This window comes from Perna viridis, chromosome 1 (genome assembly GCF_037379345.1).
Source record: "Perna viridis isolate PV_CMFRI_1.1 ecotype Kerala chromosome 1, ASM3737934v1, whole genome shotgun sequence".
NCBI lineage: Eukaryota > Metazoa > Mollusca > Bivalvia > Mytilida > Mytilidae > Perna > Perna viridis.
Window position 1 is genome coordinate 38,234,337 of NC_142445.1, and position 18,388 is coordinate 38,252,724.

An 18,388-nucleotide genomic window follows, 5' to 3' on the forward strand; every position below is an offset into this window, starting at 1 on the left:
GATCCGCCACTGCATTAATATCACATACAGTGAGGGCATAACTCTTTGTAAGTTTAAACCATCCTGGAGCTGGTATGTCAGTTACCTGCTAGTACCATAGTCCTTTGTTAGTGCATTTGTGTAACATATAATCTGTTTCTTCAATTCTGTTTTAACTAAGGGCTCCGACTTTTTTTTAATTGATTTTTGGTGTTAAATTGTGTTATATTTTTCCACAGTGGCCAGTTTAAAAAGTGGGACGGTTGTGATCATGCCAAAGTACTTTAACCTGCTGCATTATTTGTGCCTTCCCAAGTCAGGAATGTCAGGCTTTTGTATGTATTGTTTTGTTTTCACTTTCAGTGAACTTATACATTGCTGGAGTATATGGGGCAACTTTTTGCTGTACCTGTGTATAATATTGTTTTCGAGCCAGCTGCAGCCTACTCTGGCGGGACGGTTTCCTTCTCATTCATTTAATTTTTCATCCCAATGGGATTGCTGTCTCTTTGGTATATTCACCATATCCATTCTCGTTATACACTCTTATATGTTATGTTTTTACCACACAAGCCCTGCTCAACTCCTTAATTTTTCAAATGAAAGGTCTTGAAAGCCTACCTCTTTTTTAGCCTATTAAAGGTCATATATCTATTCCTATATTCCATAATCAGCCACTTCAATGGAATCCAATCCACTACATATGACAATATTGATTAATATGTATAATTTTGTGATAAAAAAGAAATAATAACAAATGGACAGCTCATTCTAATAATTTCATATCTTTTGTTTTTTTAAATGTGCAAGCAAAATGGACTTATGATTGATAGCTGATATTTTCCTTAGTGTTTTACAATACTTTCATCATTATTTAAAACCTGTATTTGAACGAATTTGTTATGATCAAAGAGGTCTTTGGGGGATTTCTTGAATGCACCCCTCTGTTTGAAAAGATCTATTTCTACACCTGAAAGGTTTCCACAGAAAACCGATTTTAATTTATATAAAAAGACCCCATTGGTTACACAGGCAAATATTTTTCACGCGAAATTCATGTTTATCGAGCTTCACGTGAAATTCATGTGAACCTCACATGAAATTATTATGGAATTCACTTTGCACCAATCTAATTAAAATTGGACCTATCAATCGTTCAATTCAGGCATTGCGTATAGTGACTGAATGGAACAATTGATAGGTCTTTTAATAAGATTGACTTTATACGAATTTCACGTAAAGGCTCGATTCCCCCGAATATCACGTGAACTCTTACCACAAAGTTTATTTGCTCAATTCAAGTGAAAATCATATGAAATTCGTATGAAATTTATGTAAAATAATTTTGCTTGTGTAGCTAGTAGTTACAATTTATAGTCATGATAATCTAAGATGAATATGAAGTCGCAAATGGTGTTCTGGCTGATATTGGTACAATTAAACTTGTCTCAACAAAACTCAGAATTACCCAGAGACCTATTTACACCAGATATCTTCGATATCAAAATAACACTGGTTTGGTGAATGCAAGGTTGGTTTATTGGGTTTCCAGAGTGACCCCTCCCTTTGAAATCGATTTTACTTAGACTTTGGCCAGATTTTAACACAAATCATGGTTAGAAACTATCTGACCAAGTATGACTTCAGAATGACTTCATAGATTCTATTAGAAACATTGCAATGCTTTGTTAAAAAGTTTAATTTATGAAATTTCGTATCTAACTTAATGTTTGATAAAACAGGTCTTTAAATGCAATTTATCATCGACCTAGTCACAAGTCAACTGGCTTAGTTAAATATATCAAAATTTAAATTTTATGATATATTGTATCGGAAGTTTCAGTAAACATATGGCATGATTTTGGTAATTGTTTGGGTTTTCTGCATCGATATCCTCAGTTATCCGTTATTATGATTTGGACCTAAAGAAATGGAAAGTTTATGTGGGGCATGCACTCAAAAGTAAAGGAGTGTACTCAGAAAATCATATGTAAGTTTGAGAAATCGGATAAGGGTTGGTTGGAGCAGGAAAAGATCAACCTATTTTAGACAACAACAAAAAACTTTTTACTAGCCGGGCAGGTTTTTTTTTAATAAATAAATATTTCAATTATGAACAGAAAAAATTTATGTATTGACTTTTCAATGTAGCTCCTCAACAAAAAATATCAGCACACCGCCCCAACAATATGACCCGTGTCTTATCAATGAGCTTTATAGCCAGCAAATTAAAAATTCGACTAAAAGTGTTTGTCTAGCTTGAAGCAGAGCCTGTTTAATCTGATCTAACACTGTCGTTTTGAAATTCACGAAGAACATTTTATCTGCAAGATTATGTTTCAAAAATCGACAATTTAAAATGATATTCTAAAATTTAGAATGTTTGATTTAATTAATATTATTTTGTAACCCGTCTACAGTGATGGTGTATGCTTTAATCGCCTGTAAGTTTATGAATATGTAAATATTAAAATTGTCAAAGGAAAATTTCGAAATATCGACAAAAATCACATTATTTTGTAAACAATAATAATAACATGTCCCCATTTGAATGTATAAAAACTCACTGGGAAGAACCATTTTTCATTGTTAAGATTTTGTAAAATTTCTATACTCAACATTTTTAATTCAACGTAGCTCATGCTTGGCCTCAAAACATTTATTATCTCCATTTAAAACATAATAATGCCAAGATACAATCTTAAAAAGCATAACAATTCCAACAATGGATTCCTACTCAGACATGCGTGTCTTACGGAATGTGTTTGTTTTTATAAAGGATAATTGTACCCGTTTAAATAGTTCCCATATTTTTTTCTATATCAAAACCGAATCCTATCTATAATTAATCTACAGTATATTGAATGTATACCATAAAATAAACATATGTAAAGTAACCATACGTTTTGTTCCCGAAACTGCAACGTTTGTGGTGGTCAAACAAAATTTCTATACTTCCTTTCATAGTTTATCAAAGTTTGCTTGACAACCTGTCTTTTTCACAGACGTATTACGGTCTACATACGGGACTAAGGGTACTTCGTAAACTACTTACCAATAAACTTCATCGATCTGCCTTCTCAAAAATGAAGTTTCTGTTTCATTCGATGACAGGGACTTATTTTAGCTTGTATTGTATATGACGCATACTTCAATATGTGTATAAATCATCATAAATACTGCACTTAGTAAATAAAAGGAGTTGTGATATGTTCAAGGTTACCAAATTGTAAATTTAAACATAGAAATATATTATCGAGGATTAATTTGGGGTAATGGGGTGTTGGGGTGTATAGTTGGGAATAGTGAAGCAAAATAACTTTTCTGTTTCGTGGGGGGTGGGGGGGTTGCACGGTTACAAACAGCCCGGCATGGTCCGTAATGAATTTAAGGTGAACTTTCGAGTAGTTTAATAGAACATTTTATGAAAAAAAATATATATTAATCTCGCAACTTCAACATGTCTGTTATTTTAAGGAAGAGCAATTTTATGTTATAAAACTATTTTTTGTAATATTGCACATTTTCAATAATTTTCGATGACCTTGTTTTCTACATAGACCTTCAATACTTGGAAATACTTATGAAGCTCAAGCTTTGTTGGTTGAAATGATAATCCACTTATTATGATTATCAAAAACTTACACCTCATAAAATATTATAATAAATCATGGGTGTCACTAAATTTGTTTAGTATAAACTTTCAAGTACCATAAATCGACAAAGAAATTGTCACTTCAAAATATTATGTCGTTTCTAAAGTAAATAACATTTGCATTTGTGGGAGAATATGTATAAATTTGCACTAATAAAAACAGAAGATAAACATACTACATGTTTGTTTCTAACAAGGAAATCTCTCAGCAATGGTCCTTCTTTGATTTATTATATGTTAATAGTTATGAAGACCGATTGCAGATCCAGTAGAACTCTATTGTCTAGTGCCATTGAGTTAGTTTTTGTGTCTTAAGACTTTGAAGTGATTAATTCGTTCCCATGCAGTAGTACTCCATTGTCTAGTGCTTTTTGATTATTTTTTGTGACTTTGGACTTGATTAATTCATTTTCAATGCTTTTAAAAGTACTCAAAAAATGCATCTCATTACCAATAGTATGTATTGCACCACGCCTTTGGCATACTATCCCACCCTAAATGAAAACGTTAGTTCGTATACTCGCATAATAGCCTGAGACAGGCATACGTGTTCCTCTGTATATACTGAACCAAGCTTTCTTATGCTAGACCCCCTTTTTTCTCTCATTCTTTCTTTCATTTGTTTTTCTTGTAATGTGATACCACATATAACAGCTAATCATCGTTTTTGCGCTCTATTAGCTATCCAGTGCTCATTCTATCACCATAAATGCGACACCTGGCTGTACACTTTGTCTCTACTGCCTAGTTACAACAATTCCTCCATATCTTTAGCGTTGAATCTTTCGGCTCTACTCGTTCCAATAACATATAAAACCAACTTCGTAACATATATATCAATAAACAATAATCACTAAATAATAACACTAAACGATGAAATCATGTATAACCAAACTAGATCATTTAATTTATCTTTGTTACAAACGAAGTTTAATTTACTTCAAAATTATCAATAGCTGGGGTCAAATCAATTTATTTTTCCATTTGCATAGTCTGTCACCCGCTTCAAATGATTTTTACGATAACCATATGATTAATTCTGCATACCCATTCTTTTTGGCAGTATATTCTCTTGGCGCTATGGTGATGCGAGAACACGACCAAACAAGAGTTTAAAGGGATATAAAACGGTTCGCGGTACGTATTGTGACATTTCTCAAGTTGCTCTCACAAGCGGCGCATCGTAGTCAAATCGTGAGATTTTCTTGTGCTTATAAAACTAACCTTTCATCATGGTGAGTTGAAATATAAATGATATTGCAATTTTGTACTGATTGTTTTGTATTTAATTTGTCGATTTAACCTTTTCTTTTTAGACGATTTGATATAGGAATTCAAAATTTGTTAATACGTTTTTTTTTCTTTTACATGTGTATAGTCACACTGATAACGAATCTGGTTGTTTTCAATTTCAAAAGTCCTTTATTTTTGTCTCAGTTGTATTTTAGCTTTTTTTTTCTGCTTCCACATCTATTTACATTTTTTTTTCTGTTTCCACTTTACAGAGGGAATGTATCTCCATCCACGTCGGACAGGCCGGTGTACAGTGCGGCAATGCCTGCTGGGAGTTGTACTGTCTTGAACACGGAATCCAGCCTGATGGTCAGATGCCATCAGACAAAACCATTGGAGGTGGTGACGACTCTTTCAACACCTTCTTCAGCGAGACTGGTGCTGGCAAACACGTACCCAGAGCTGTCTTTGTTGATCTGGAACCAACAGTCGTCGGTGAGGAATGCTAAAAATTTTACCACCCCCTTTTTCCCTTAATTGATTTATTAAAAGGCAGGAATACACAATCATGTCACATAATTTTTAAAGTGATTTTTCGATATTATTTAAACAAGACCCTTTAATCGTTACCTTTCCTTTACAACTTAACAACTTTATAAACAAAGAAAAGCTTTTAAAATTCCATGTCAAAGTATTGAAAGTAAATAAGACAAAAGATTGCAATTAGGAAAAAATAGGAACATACTCATGGGCAAAAATACGTTCTTTTATTCTTGACTTTGAAATGTCTGTAGTGACCTTGGAGGTCGATATCTATACGACTACAAGACTTTATTCTCTAGCTTTATCGTAGTCAAATTTTAGTTTTGTGTTCGCATTTAAAGTTTATAAAGATACCCAATCTATATCTCGCTGCCAAGTCTTTAGAAAACTAATAGTTTACAAACCTTGAATAAATAATAAAACTTTTATCTATCAATAAGTAAATGGCCGCGTATCCCTTTTCATTATTTATTTTCAATATTGATCTCGTATAAAACTATTTTATATTACTGAATGTCATTATGCACATTTTAATGTGAGTGCAAACATCGATAGTTCAGAGCTTGAAGTAAATCTTTATGTTTTATTTGCAAAGCATGAAAGAGATTCAACAAGAAAATTTACATTGATAAGAACTTTAACATAAAAAATCTATATTAATTTAAATGCAGATCAATATTCAAGGTATATAATTTATGCAGCATATTTGTACGTTGTATAATAGTGAATTGGAGAGAATTATGTTGTCAAAAATCATAAGGAAGCCTAAGTTCTCGGTTACTAGGAAACAAACAACAAATACTTAAAATTTTAATAACGTTTCTTTCTCTCCATGTCTAATATGTATGTATATGCATATGTTACATAATACGACAACTTTGCATTAAGGCAAACATGCATTTCAAAAACTGCAATTCAATTTAGAACACGATAAAGCTTTAAAAGGATTAAAATTCTGATGTACAATAACAGTTATATAAAGAATATCTACAAAGAAATTATACAATTGTATATACTGAATATTACATATCAAAGTCTGTATCGCATGCTGTATCAACCGCGAGACTCCTATATCACCCCAAGTGTCACCGGCCCGCGGCGTGATATAGGTCGAGGGCTGGTACAGCATGTGATACCGATTTTAAAATGTCATGTTCATTATATCATGTATTTTAACCATACTTCAAGTATGGTATGTGAAGGGGTGTGATATAAGGTGTGCGATATAGGTCTAGTGGTGTAATATAGGGTATGCGATATAGGGTAGACGATATAGGGTTTAAACAAACATATAATGCTAATACAAAAAAGTTATATTTTAATCTAAATATATTATATATAAATATATGTTAGTACAATATTCCTGTTACATCAAGCAATAACGTATATCTAACAATTCAATAAGTTTGAAATTAAGGCAGTTCATTAGCTCAATGAAACCAATATTAACCTACAATACTCATGATACTTTTTAAAATTTCAGATGAGGTCAGAACTGGTACATACAGACAGCTTTTCCACCCAGAGCAACTGATCACAGGAAAGGAAGATGCCGCTAACAACTATGCCAGAGGTCACTACACCATCGGAAAGGAAATCGTTGACTTGGTCCTAGACAGAATCCGTAAATTGGCTGATCAATGTACCGGTCTCCAGGGATTCCTCATCTTCCACTCCTTCGGTGGTGGTACCGGATCTGGATTCACCTCCCTCCTCATGGAACGTCTCAGTGTTGACTACGGAAAGAAATCTAAGCTGGAATTCGCCATCTACCCAGCTCCACAGGTCTCTACTGCCGTTGTCGAGCCATACAATTCCATCTTGACCACCCACACCACCCTTGAGCACTCAGACTGTGCTTTCATGGTTGACAATGAAGCTATCTACGATATCTGCAGACGTAACTTGGACATTGAAAGACCAACATACACCAACTTGAACAGATTGATTGCTCAGATTGTCAGCTCCATCACTGCCTCACTGAGATTCGATGGTGCCCTGAACGTCGACTTGACTGAGTTCCAGACCAACTTGGTACCCTACCCACGTATCCATTTCCCTCTGGCCACATACGCTCCAGTCATCTCTGCCGAAAAGGCTTACCATGAACAGCTCTCTGTTGCTGAAATCACCAATGCAACATTTGAGCCAGCTAACCAGTTGGTAAAATGTGACCCACGTCATGGAAAATACATGGCCTGCTGTATGTTGTACAGAGGTGATGTCGTCCCCAAGGATGTCAACGCAGCCATTGCCACCATCAAGACAAAGAGAACCATCCAGTTCGTCGACTGGTGTCCAACTGGATTCAAAGTTGGAATCAACTACCAGCCACCAACTGTTGTACCAGGTGGTGATTTGGCCAAAGTTCAGCGTGCCGTCTGCATGTTGAGCAACACAACTGCCATCGCCGAGGCCTGGGCTCGTCTTGACCACAAATTCGACTTGATGTACGCCAAGAGAGCTTTCGTCCACTGGTACGTCGGAGAAGGTATGGAAGAAGGAGAATTCTCAGAAGCCAGAGAAGATTTGGCTGCTCTTGAGAAAGATTACGAAGAAGTCGGTGTTGACTCCGTTGAGGGTGAGGGAGAGGAAGAAGGAGAAGAATATTAGACTGTTATATGATGAACAATCATGGTGAAAAAAGTCAATAAATTCAAAGAAAACAATAGAATTGTTTTAAAAATACATCTCATTCAAACATTAGCGACATATGAGATCAATGGACTTTTTTTCTTTTGTCTTAAGTGCAAGATAATCAATGACCATGCGTGATGTATACTCTTCCGAGATAGGTCTTCAGGTAGAACATAATTTTGTCCATGGAAGTAAATATCGGGCATGCTCAAAGATTACACCGCAGTTAATACAAAAGACTATATTTCTTTTGCAAAATCCTTATTGGCGTTCAATTGTCTTATAATGTCCACGTAACATCGATTACAGAAGTCTTAAGCTTAAGTATGCATTGTATATACATGTAATTTGTTGCATAGTAACACACAAGTACACAAGACAGAAACAATATGATGAAGCATTAGCCGAAATTTGCTGTGTCACAAAATTCAATACCTCTATAAAAATCTGAGGCTTCATTCCTTGTAATGTTCTTTGTGTTTATTTGGCCTCTAGTTCGACATGTCAGCCTATGGCCATACATTGGTCTTCATTGAATGACGAAGAAGCCCTAACACTACAGGGGAGGCTACAACTGGCCCCAAAACATCATTATATACAGGTACAGCGAAGGAGTTGCCCATACATACTTAAGTAACATAAAATAAACTAAAGATGAAAACGAAACAAGAAATATAGAGGCCAGAAATTTCTGACTTTAGACAGGTGCAAAACTGCAGAGGGGTTAGGGTATTTATAGGGTGATAGTGTTGGTGATAAGTGGTTACTCCTTGAAACAAGTGTAATGATGAATCACAGGGGCGTGGCACTTGGTACAACAGGCACTGCTGGAGAAGTTCCAATACTTTTTGTTGACACGTTAGGCCAAAAAAATATGTGTGTTTACGGTCACCCACCGACCCTCATTTTATCGCCGCACCAATGTTCTAAAATTCCGGAAATTCCTGCCTTTTCCATCACCTGTACCGGTATTTATCGTATTAAATCTGAACCCCTCCTTTCCCCCCAAAAAAGGGGAAAAAACCAGCCTATCGACCCTATTTTTATTCAGCATGTGACAGTAAACACACATATTTTTTTGCCTTATGCAGCACATAAAGATATTGAAAAAAAACAGATGGTATTTTACTCGGTAACTAAATAGAACAAGTTCAAACAAAAGTGTTTATTTACCCTGATTTGGATGCTTCGCCTCTGAATTGTGCGGAATTGGCATCTTAATATCATGAATGCTAACATTAAATCGCTTAGAGTTATCGTACATTGCCCATTGCATGTAAATTTGTTGTCCGATTTATTTTTACTGAAATACAGGAAACCAAAAAAAAATTTAACTTTAAAAATAGCCTGTCCGACCGTCCATGTATTATTCTTTATGTTGATTTTTTTTGTTCGTGAAGCTCCTCGTGGGCTTACATAATAAAGAAACAGTTTAGAATTCTGAATTGAGAAGCGCATCGACATAATTTCTTGTGTAAAATGATACATCAAGTAAGTCTGTGACAGTGACTCACCATTACGGCAATGATAAAATTAATGGATTCCGTCTTTAATGTCTTTATTTACAAGATATCATGTCCAGAGCCTTACATCCTCTCCCTGGCTTCTGAATATACACAATCAATATATCTGTATTAGAATGATGTAAACAATTACAAATGAAACGCTGAAGTTGAAAAACTGAGTCAAGAGTGAAAAAAAAAAAGAACAAGAACATTATGTTCAAAGACAAAATTAATATAGCACACAATAAGTGATCCAGGTGGTGGGGCTAGCATTCCAGGGGTTGGATCTACCTTATGTTGTGAAACTTTATTAATTTATGCTAAATTTGGGCAAAAATGAGCAATTAAAAGCTTTGAAACCACTTCCCGAATTCTTAGGATTCGCGCCTGTCACTGACTAAACTAAATAAAAACACAGAGAAAGCAAGAGTTATTTCCAGTGAGACCTTAAACAAGGAACTAGAATGGAACTCGCTCTCTTCTTTACACTCTTAAGTGGATGCACTTTTGAATTAACTGTTAGGATAAAAAGGCAACTTAATCTGCATTGATGAAAATGATAATAATGACAAACAATACAGTTTCTACAAAGTATAAATTATTGACTGGTTTTCAAGCATGGCTTAATTAACTCAATGAAGTCCAATATTTATTCGTTTCTGATATGTTTTAAAATGTTCCCTAAAACTCTGTGGCATACATTATACATTAGAGCTTTCAATGGATAAGACGTTGTATACTGCTTCTCCAGTAAACCACTTAGCAAATCTGAATTCTAGACAAATTAAAAAATGAGTTAATTGAATTTATATAATTAAGTAGCACTGCAGCTAAGAATCATGCAAAATGTGATTCATGGGTAAAAGGCCTACATATTTTTATTTTTGATATTTTGTTTGAATTGCCACAGTAAACAGAAATTAACGTCCAGTTTTTCATATAACCCGTGTTCACTAGAGATAAAAATTATATAGAATGCACTGTACATTTCAAAATAAAGGGAGATAACTCTGTAAATGACACTCAAATACAATAGAATCTATTGGATTTTCAATGTTGATTATCTCCTAAGAGCAGGCAGATTTGAATGAATAATTACATATTTCATGGTATAGACCCATTAAACAACTTAATCACAAAAATAAAAATATGTAGCCTTTTTTAGGTCTATCACATTTTTCAGATTTTGCACGATTTTTACTAAGACAGCTACTTAAGCTTTCATTCTACTATGACTCGACAAAAAATGAGCATGTGAATGTAACAGAACAAAATGTTGCCCAACTACAACTTATACGATTTTTGAGACATGTTGAAGACATTTCAACCATTAAACAAATATCAAATTGACAATTTGATTTTTTTTTTAAGTTTCAATATATTACTTTATCATGAAAGGCCAATAATTCTTCTTATTTTACACGATTTCACTAGAGTTGTCCTTCTTTCATCAGATTTATTCATTTTTTTAATTGGAAAAACCATCTTCGACATTGTCTCATAGAGAACTGTATACTAAGAAGAAAAAATATATTCATAAAAATACATGTGATGTAATTGAATGCTCTTCAGCATAAGGGTCGGATGCACAGATTTTTTGAAAAGGGATGTTATAGTTCCATGCTACTATTTGCATATCACTCTGTCTACATTTTGAATGTAATCAATAAAATTTATCCACAAAAGAGGTTCCAATCCCCGGATCCACCACCTTACCTTATACTATTAGTTAAACGAAATAATGATATATAACATGCGTAGAGAGCATGTTTTTAAGAGAGTGTTGATATAGAATCCAGGCAGTTGGCACATGGTAATTTTTTTTTTTTTTTTTTTGGTCGAATGTAATGTTTGTATAAATATCATAATTATGACCAGTAGTAGATTTTTTTTAATTGACAATGGACGGCATGGAACATGATTTTAAAGTTCTCTTACAAAGCAACGAATTATGTCCCTTTTTGAACGAATTTCAATGCTTTCAGATTGTCCGTGTAATTCATTTCTCTTTAACCGTAGCAGTTAATAAAAAAATCAACATTCAACTTTGAGAAAGGGTACATTTGTGATATGAAATGGGTGACGTTTTTTTATACACTATTTGTCATGTGCCACCCACTGCCTGGTCTTTGCATGGACTACCTCTTAATACTTTGATTTAATCGTACATTCAGTAGAACCTTTCTTTTCATTCTTTGCTGTAGTATACTTGATCTAAATGTAACTTCATTCGTTTGAAGGAACTAAACAAGATTGAAATTGGTTTCTTTTGGGTTGTCTCCCATAGTTATCTGGTTGTTATCGGGCTAGCAGAAGCTATTCGATCTATACATATACACATGTACACATTTCCTTATATGATATATTTTTACGCGATTTTTTACTTATCTATTAGTGAAAAATAACTTTTGTTTGTTAAATTTGACATGTAGCAGAAGTTATTTTAATGCATCAATTAAATTCATAGCACACTGTACATGGTTTTGTCTTTCAATTTATCCGAATTGATACCCTGTTAAATGCTAACTAGCCAAGTTTTGTATTTATTAAGTGACATATTTTCTTCGTGTTTTATAACTACATGTACATGTTTTACCGAAATTTTTAGATGGTTGTAATTAGCTATGGGGGTTATTTACCAAAAGAACTGTTTATTTAATTTCAATCATGTAAACACGATGATAATGACACTTTTGGGTTTTACCCAGCTTTTTAAACTCCATTTTCTAGCTTATGTTTACTCGCTGAAGTTTACTTTTCGAAATCGATTTTGCCGATTACATTAACCTACAATATATCATCAAACATTGCATAAAGTCAATAGAATATTATTTTAAACAAATTTCTAGAAACATAGCTATCATGTTGATGCTATACATTGAACATTGAACAGTTTTTCAAGGTAATATTTTCAATCCATGAGAATATATCGAGAATAGACCCTTTTGTGCTAAGTTGGTGAGCTTTCTCAATAAACACTTCCACGAGGTAGGGCTTGGGTAGAACAAAAGAATTTTCCTCGCGGAAGTGTATATTGATCATGCTCTACACATGCTCATCGACTACCCCAACGTTAGCACAAAAGGGTCTACATGTATGGTGAATATGATAAAGAGACAACAACCCATCGGGATGAAAATGTCAGCCCAAGGCCACCTTTTGGTTTTCAATGAACCATAAGGAAATCCTCAAACCACAGGGCAGGCTGTAGCCGGTCCCAAAACATTATTATACACAGGTGCAGCGAAAGAGTTGCTCCTATATACTCTAGTAACATAAAAATAAAACTAAAGATGAAAACGGAACAAGTTACACAGAGGCCAGTAATTCTTGACTTGGGACAGGCGCATAAAATGCGGCGTGTACTTTGGCGTGATCACCCGTTGATAATGTTTGCTAATTTTCGAAACAAATAATTTTTTTAAACAAACTCATAAAACTGCCAAAAAAATTCCTTGCTCTTAGTGGTGGTGTGTCTGTGTGTGTTTTCCCTAAAATCCTAGATAACACATAGTACACAATATTTACTTTTAAGATAAAAAAAAAAATGGGTATAGCAGGTCCTTTAAAATATTTACACACAATTTGACGACCCTGTCGTGACTCGTTTTTTTTTTTAATATTGTTTAACAATAGTAATAAATGAAAAAAAAACACTAGAAAAGAATGAATAATCTACAGAACTATCATAAAATGACAAGTTGTCTCACGATGTACACAATGTACGAGAACCAATGAGCTGTTGCCTCCATTGATAGTAAGTAGCTATAAACCAGCAACTTTTTTATCTCGTGATTGGGCAAATTTAAAATTTTTCCATTACATGAAACATTATCTTTTGGCAGGAAGTCCTCGAAAATCTTCAGTCGTCTCAACTTTTGCTTATTCCTGTCCTCCTCGTGACACATACACACCGTTTAATGGAGTCCAGGTTGCTCATTTATTCTTCAGCTTCTTGTTCTTGATTTATTCTATTTATGGTGTTATGTCTGATTTCTTGTTCTAGTCTTTGTCCCGTCTCATGAATATCCTAGCTGTTCCTTATTTTAATCATGGCTTTCTTGCCTTTACTTTTAATATTATATTACACTATGCACATACAGGAGACGCAAATAAAAATGGAGAATTTCCTCCTTCAACTTTTCTTGTCTGTTTAGTTTCCTTAACCTCCTGTACACCGTCTCCCAGGTACCTCTCTTCTTATTTTGTTGAAATCAGCAGAGTCGTATACGCAAATTGACAGGCACATACAGAAAATTATGCAATTTTCCTCCAAATTAGTTGAAAAATGATAGGGTCGTTAAGGTAAGTTTCATGTGGATAAAGATTGTCAAGACCAATCCTATTGAAAATATAGTTTTTTTATGCACTCAACTGCAAAATGTGTAAAGATAGACCATTATGTCAGCTTTATTTGAATATGACGACATTGTAATTATTTGTTCCCTGTGATATTTTCATATAAGTTTTTTTCGGCATAGAAGTAATTTGATAAATAGAGTACTATATCAGAAGTTCTTCTACCAATACAATTACGCTTTGTTTTAAGGACAGATTTTTTTTTCTGTGTGTGTGTGTGTGTTTTAATTTTTTTTTCTATTTTTTTGTAATGTGTATATAGTTACTTTATGTTCTTTGTTGTGTATGTCTGTTTTCCATGTCTGGTCTTTGTCCCTGGATTACATTCTTTTGATTACCGCTATAACCTTGGTTCCCTTGATTACTCATTGACTTTTATTACCATCCATTTTACATTTGCCTTTTTTATTTCACATCTTTATAGAATGTACAAATGTCTATTTTGCAAAATAGTCCACATTAACTCATGGCAGGAGATTTTCGTGACTTGTATATGAATTAAACAAGAAATTCATTTTCCTTTTCGTATGTTGTTTTGGAAATACACTTCGGTACAGGAGATTACCGTATACCATAATTATTGAAGATTGATTCATACAGGGTACGCAGAGAATGTCATTACAGCAAGCAGTGACTACCTTGAAGATAACTTGCCGCTGTTTACATCGAATTGTACAAGTCTCCGTTTTTCTTCCATATTGCTCTAAATGTGATTATATAACATCGTAAAATATTCATCAGTATGACACATAGAAATAATCATATGTAACAATGGTGATATCTACCTTTAGGGCGGTTAATCATTGAAACACCTGTACATCATACCGAAATTTTTATCATTTTTATGATTGGTATTTTTTTTATTTTATTTATTCATTCATATATTTATTTATTTATTTATTTGTATTATTTAAGTTCTTTATAACTGTCCACATTATATTGTACCATAATACAATTTTCCTCAGCATCTATTATACTTTGACAATGCACCCTTGTACGCATGACATCACATTTGTCTTAGTTTAACAATGAATGTTTTTGAGTAAAATGAGCCTTCATTCAATAAGCAGCATTGAATCATTCCAACCAGAGAAAAATCTCCTAGGTTTTTGAGAAAAAATGGCATTCCTTACATTTTTCACGGAAATATAGTACATAAAAATCATACCCTTTCAAACAAAATGGATTTATTAACTGCCCTTAGTAGATTTATTCGTAAAGGATACGTTTTTCAAATTATTGCTTATTCTTTTCACTTATTTGTTATTGTAAATAAAGATGTTCGGCCATACGTAAAAGCTCAGTTATTTTTATTAAATCTTACCTATTTGGTACTTGACGTTACTACACCGAATCCAGTCTACTACAATTGAAGTGACCGATTATTTCCAATGCTGTTAGTTTTGATGGTAATGTTATTTATTATTATGTTCTTGGCTAACTTTCAATAACTGTGAGCATTCTTTATGTGGATATTTCATTTTGTTTATATAGTGTATATTGAGGTATTTCATGGAAAGAATTGTTTGTATTTTTGAGTACATTTTATTGTGTGTTTGTTTGTTGTTTCAATTCTTTTCGACCTTACATTAAAGGGACGGATGGTCTCGGCCTTATGAAACTAGTTAAACATCACCGCTGATTTTACGGGTGTTTCCTATGTTGGTCTTAACCTACCTTTGTATTGGACATTATTTTTAGATTATGTTTTGTAGTATTATCCTATTGTGGATTTATTACCTTTGCTGTCGAGGGATTTCAGGGCTTACTTTAAAGTATATTTACTCGTGTTGAAGACTTTTTGGTGATTTCTGAAAGTATTTATTATTTTGGATTAAGGTTATATCTGGTGCATTTGTTGCTTTTTTTACCATATCCATTCATTTTCCCTTGTCTTAATATGAACAAACCTTTGTGTACTCCAAAGGATTTGGATTAAATTAGAGTTCAAAAATGTATTTTTCAAATAAATTTAAAGGCTCTTAAAATGAAAAGGCTGTATATCTTTATAACATGGGAATCATAAACATATTATATCATTAACTGTTTCTTTTGAACTGGGAAGATTTCTGCTACACAGTAAAAAAAAATCGTTAACTTAAGTAAGATTATGATAACTGTCCATTTAGAAACCAGGCAGTTCCTATTTTATGGATTGCACATGGTTAATTTTATCCCACGGATTTTTTAACGCAATGTAATGTTTTTATCATATATGTGCCAAATAGTACAAAGATTTTTTTAAAGTCAGACAACGATTTTACAATTCTCAAAGACAGCAACCAAATTTTGCACTAAATGGAAGAGTTATCTCCCTTTTTAAATGAATTTCAGTGTTTCTATCTAATTTATTTCCCTCTAACTGTTTGAGTTAATCAAAAACCAGGATTGAACTTTGAAAGAGTAATCAAGAAAACCAAGGTTATAGCCGTATTCAAAAGAATGTAATCCAGGGACAAAGACCAGATATGGAAAACAGACATACACAACAAAAAGAAAAGAAAAGAAAAAAAAACATAAAGTATCTAAAATCATACATACAAAGTAATAAAAGCAAATGAGCAACTCGGGTTCCACTAAAAACTGGGACACCATTTTTCTGATTTTATAAAGACTGTTAGAAAGCAGAGGTCGCTTGACCTACCGGTGCACCTAGTCCATTGACCCAGATTTCAGTCTTAGTTGCTCATTTATTTTCGTTTCTTTGTACGCGTTTTTTTTTGTTTTTTTTTTGTTTTTTTTTTTGTTTTGTTTTGTTTTGTTTTGTTTTTTTTTGGGGGAGGGGGGTATTTCCTGGTATTTGTTTTGTTTTCTGAGTTTATTTGTCATGTGTCTTTATCCCTGGAATGCATTCTTGTTTCCGCTAGAATCTTTGTTCCCTTTATTACTCTTTAACTCATGTCTCACATGTGTTATTATTTACTATTTTTGTTATTTGTGTAACTTGCTGATTACTTAAAATTTTCATTTGTTCAAAATAATTTAATTCAGTTACACAAATGTCAGAAAAAAAGGTTTTGGCATGCATCAAACAAAAATTAGATTGACAGCCATTGGGAAATATAAGAATTGTCAAATGCACTGAACGATAGTATCATAAAGTTTTTAAAACGCATTTTCTTTACCTATGTTAATCTATATATCTTAAGCTATTTATTTTGGTTTATGAGTTTGAAGGCTTTTATTGGATAGAGTAATTATGTTTATAAACTCTAAGAAAACCATTAGAAATTAAAGAGCAATATTTGCAGATTTGAGTGTTAACGAAGATTACTTTTGAAGATATCAATTCAGCTACTATGACACTGTCTGATTTAGAACGGTACATGGTAACACATCTAAACTTGAATCTTTTTTCACTTTTGTCAAATCGAAAACATAAACTAGTATATCAATTATTTGTAAAATTGTCTGTAATTGAAAGGTCTTTCCCATTGAAAGCCTCCTTTGTGTATTGTACATATTTAGAACTTTTTTTATATATAGCATGCTTATCTTTACAGCAATTTCCTTTTTGCACTTGGTAACCTTGTCAATTTTAATTCTCGATGTTTTCTTACAATTTTTGTAGTTTACACTTGATGACCTTTCATTTGATAAGCAATAAACTCTACTTTCTATGAACTTTAGCAGTTTGCACTTATTAACCCAACCCCAATCAGATTCTTTTTCGGTAAAACGAAATTCATATTTGTGATATACACGTTACAACCTTTCATTTGATATGCAACCTAACTATATAAACAATTTCAGTTGTCTCATTGATCCCACCCAACCATTTTGGACAAAACATAGATATTTCGGATGTACGCTTTAAGACCTTTTATTTGATATGCGACAACCTTACCTTCAAAGAAATTTTAATATTTGCACTTTATGACCGTAACCTACGAACATGTATGAAATATGGGGGTTGAAACTTTGATTTTTGAAATGCATTCATTTTATCCTTTAAAAATGACGCATCACATGAATTGAAAAAAAGGATGCAGTATCAATTCTATAAATAGGCACTGTTGAAATATCCAATGTTGTAGTTACATTTCTTTTTTTTTTGGGGGGGGGGGGATATTATTATTTTTATTTGTTTGTTTGTTTTGTTTTGTTTTTGTTTTTTTTTCTTTGTTTTTTTTCTTTGTTTTTTTTGTTTTTTTTGGTTTTTTTTTTTTTTGTTTTTTTTTGTGGGAGTTCATAATGCAAGTGCTGGAGTATTTTGTTTGCTGTCTTGTTTTTTTTCTTATATCAAGTATTAACTTCAGTTTTCAAATGTAAATGTACTGTTTCGGCTCACTATTGCGTACATTTTGGTTTGAAGATTGTCTCTTTTTCATGTTTTAATGTTTTAATGTTTTGGCAATATTTAGGATTATATAAAATATATGAGATATAAACTAATGACACAAAGACACATTAATGACCATTATCTCCCGACTGTAGCCATGCGCATGTCTGCGTTGTCGGGGAATATGGACGGAGC

General features: G+C 33.1%; 1 protein-coding gene across 1 annotated transcript; it reads left to right on the plus strand.

The window, feature by feature from the left end:
• Positions 1–4,711: 4,711 nt before the first annotated feature.
• On the plus strand, positions 4,712–8,505 carry LOC148628649 (tubulin alpha-1A chain-like). The gene is made up of 3 exons (XM_088591656.1): positions 4,712–4,869; positions 5,140–5,362; positions 6,894–8,505. Exons 1-3 carry the CDS (start codon positions 4,867–4,869, stop codon positions 8,021–8,023), a joined length of 1,356 nt encoding a protein of 451 aa, XP_088447782.1. The 5' UTR covers positions 4,712–4,866; the 3' UTR covers positions 8,024–8,505.
• Positions 8,506–18,388: the final 9,883 nt, after the last annotated feature.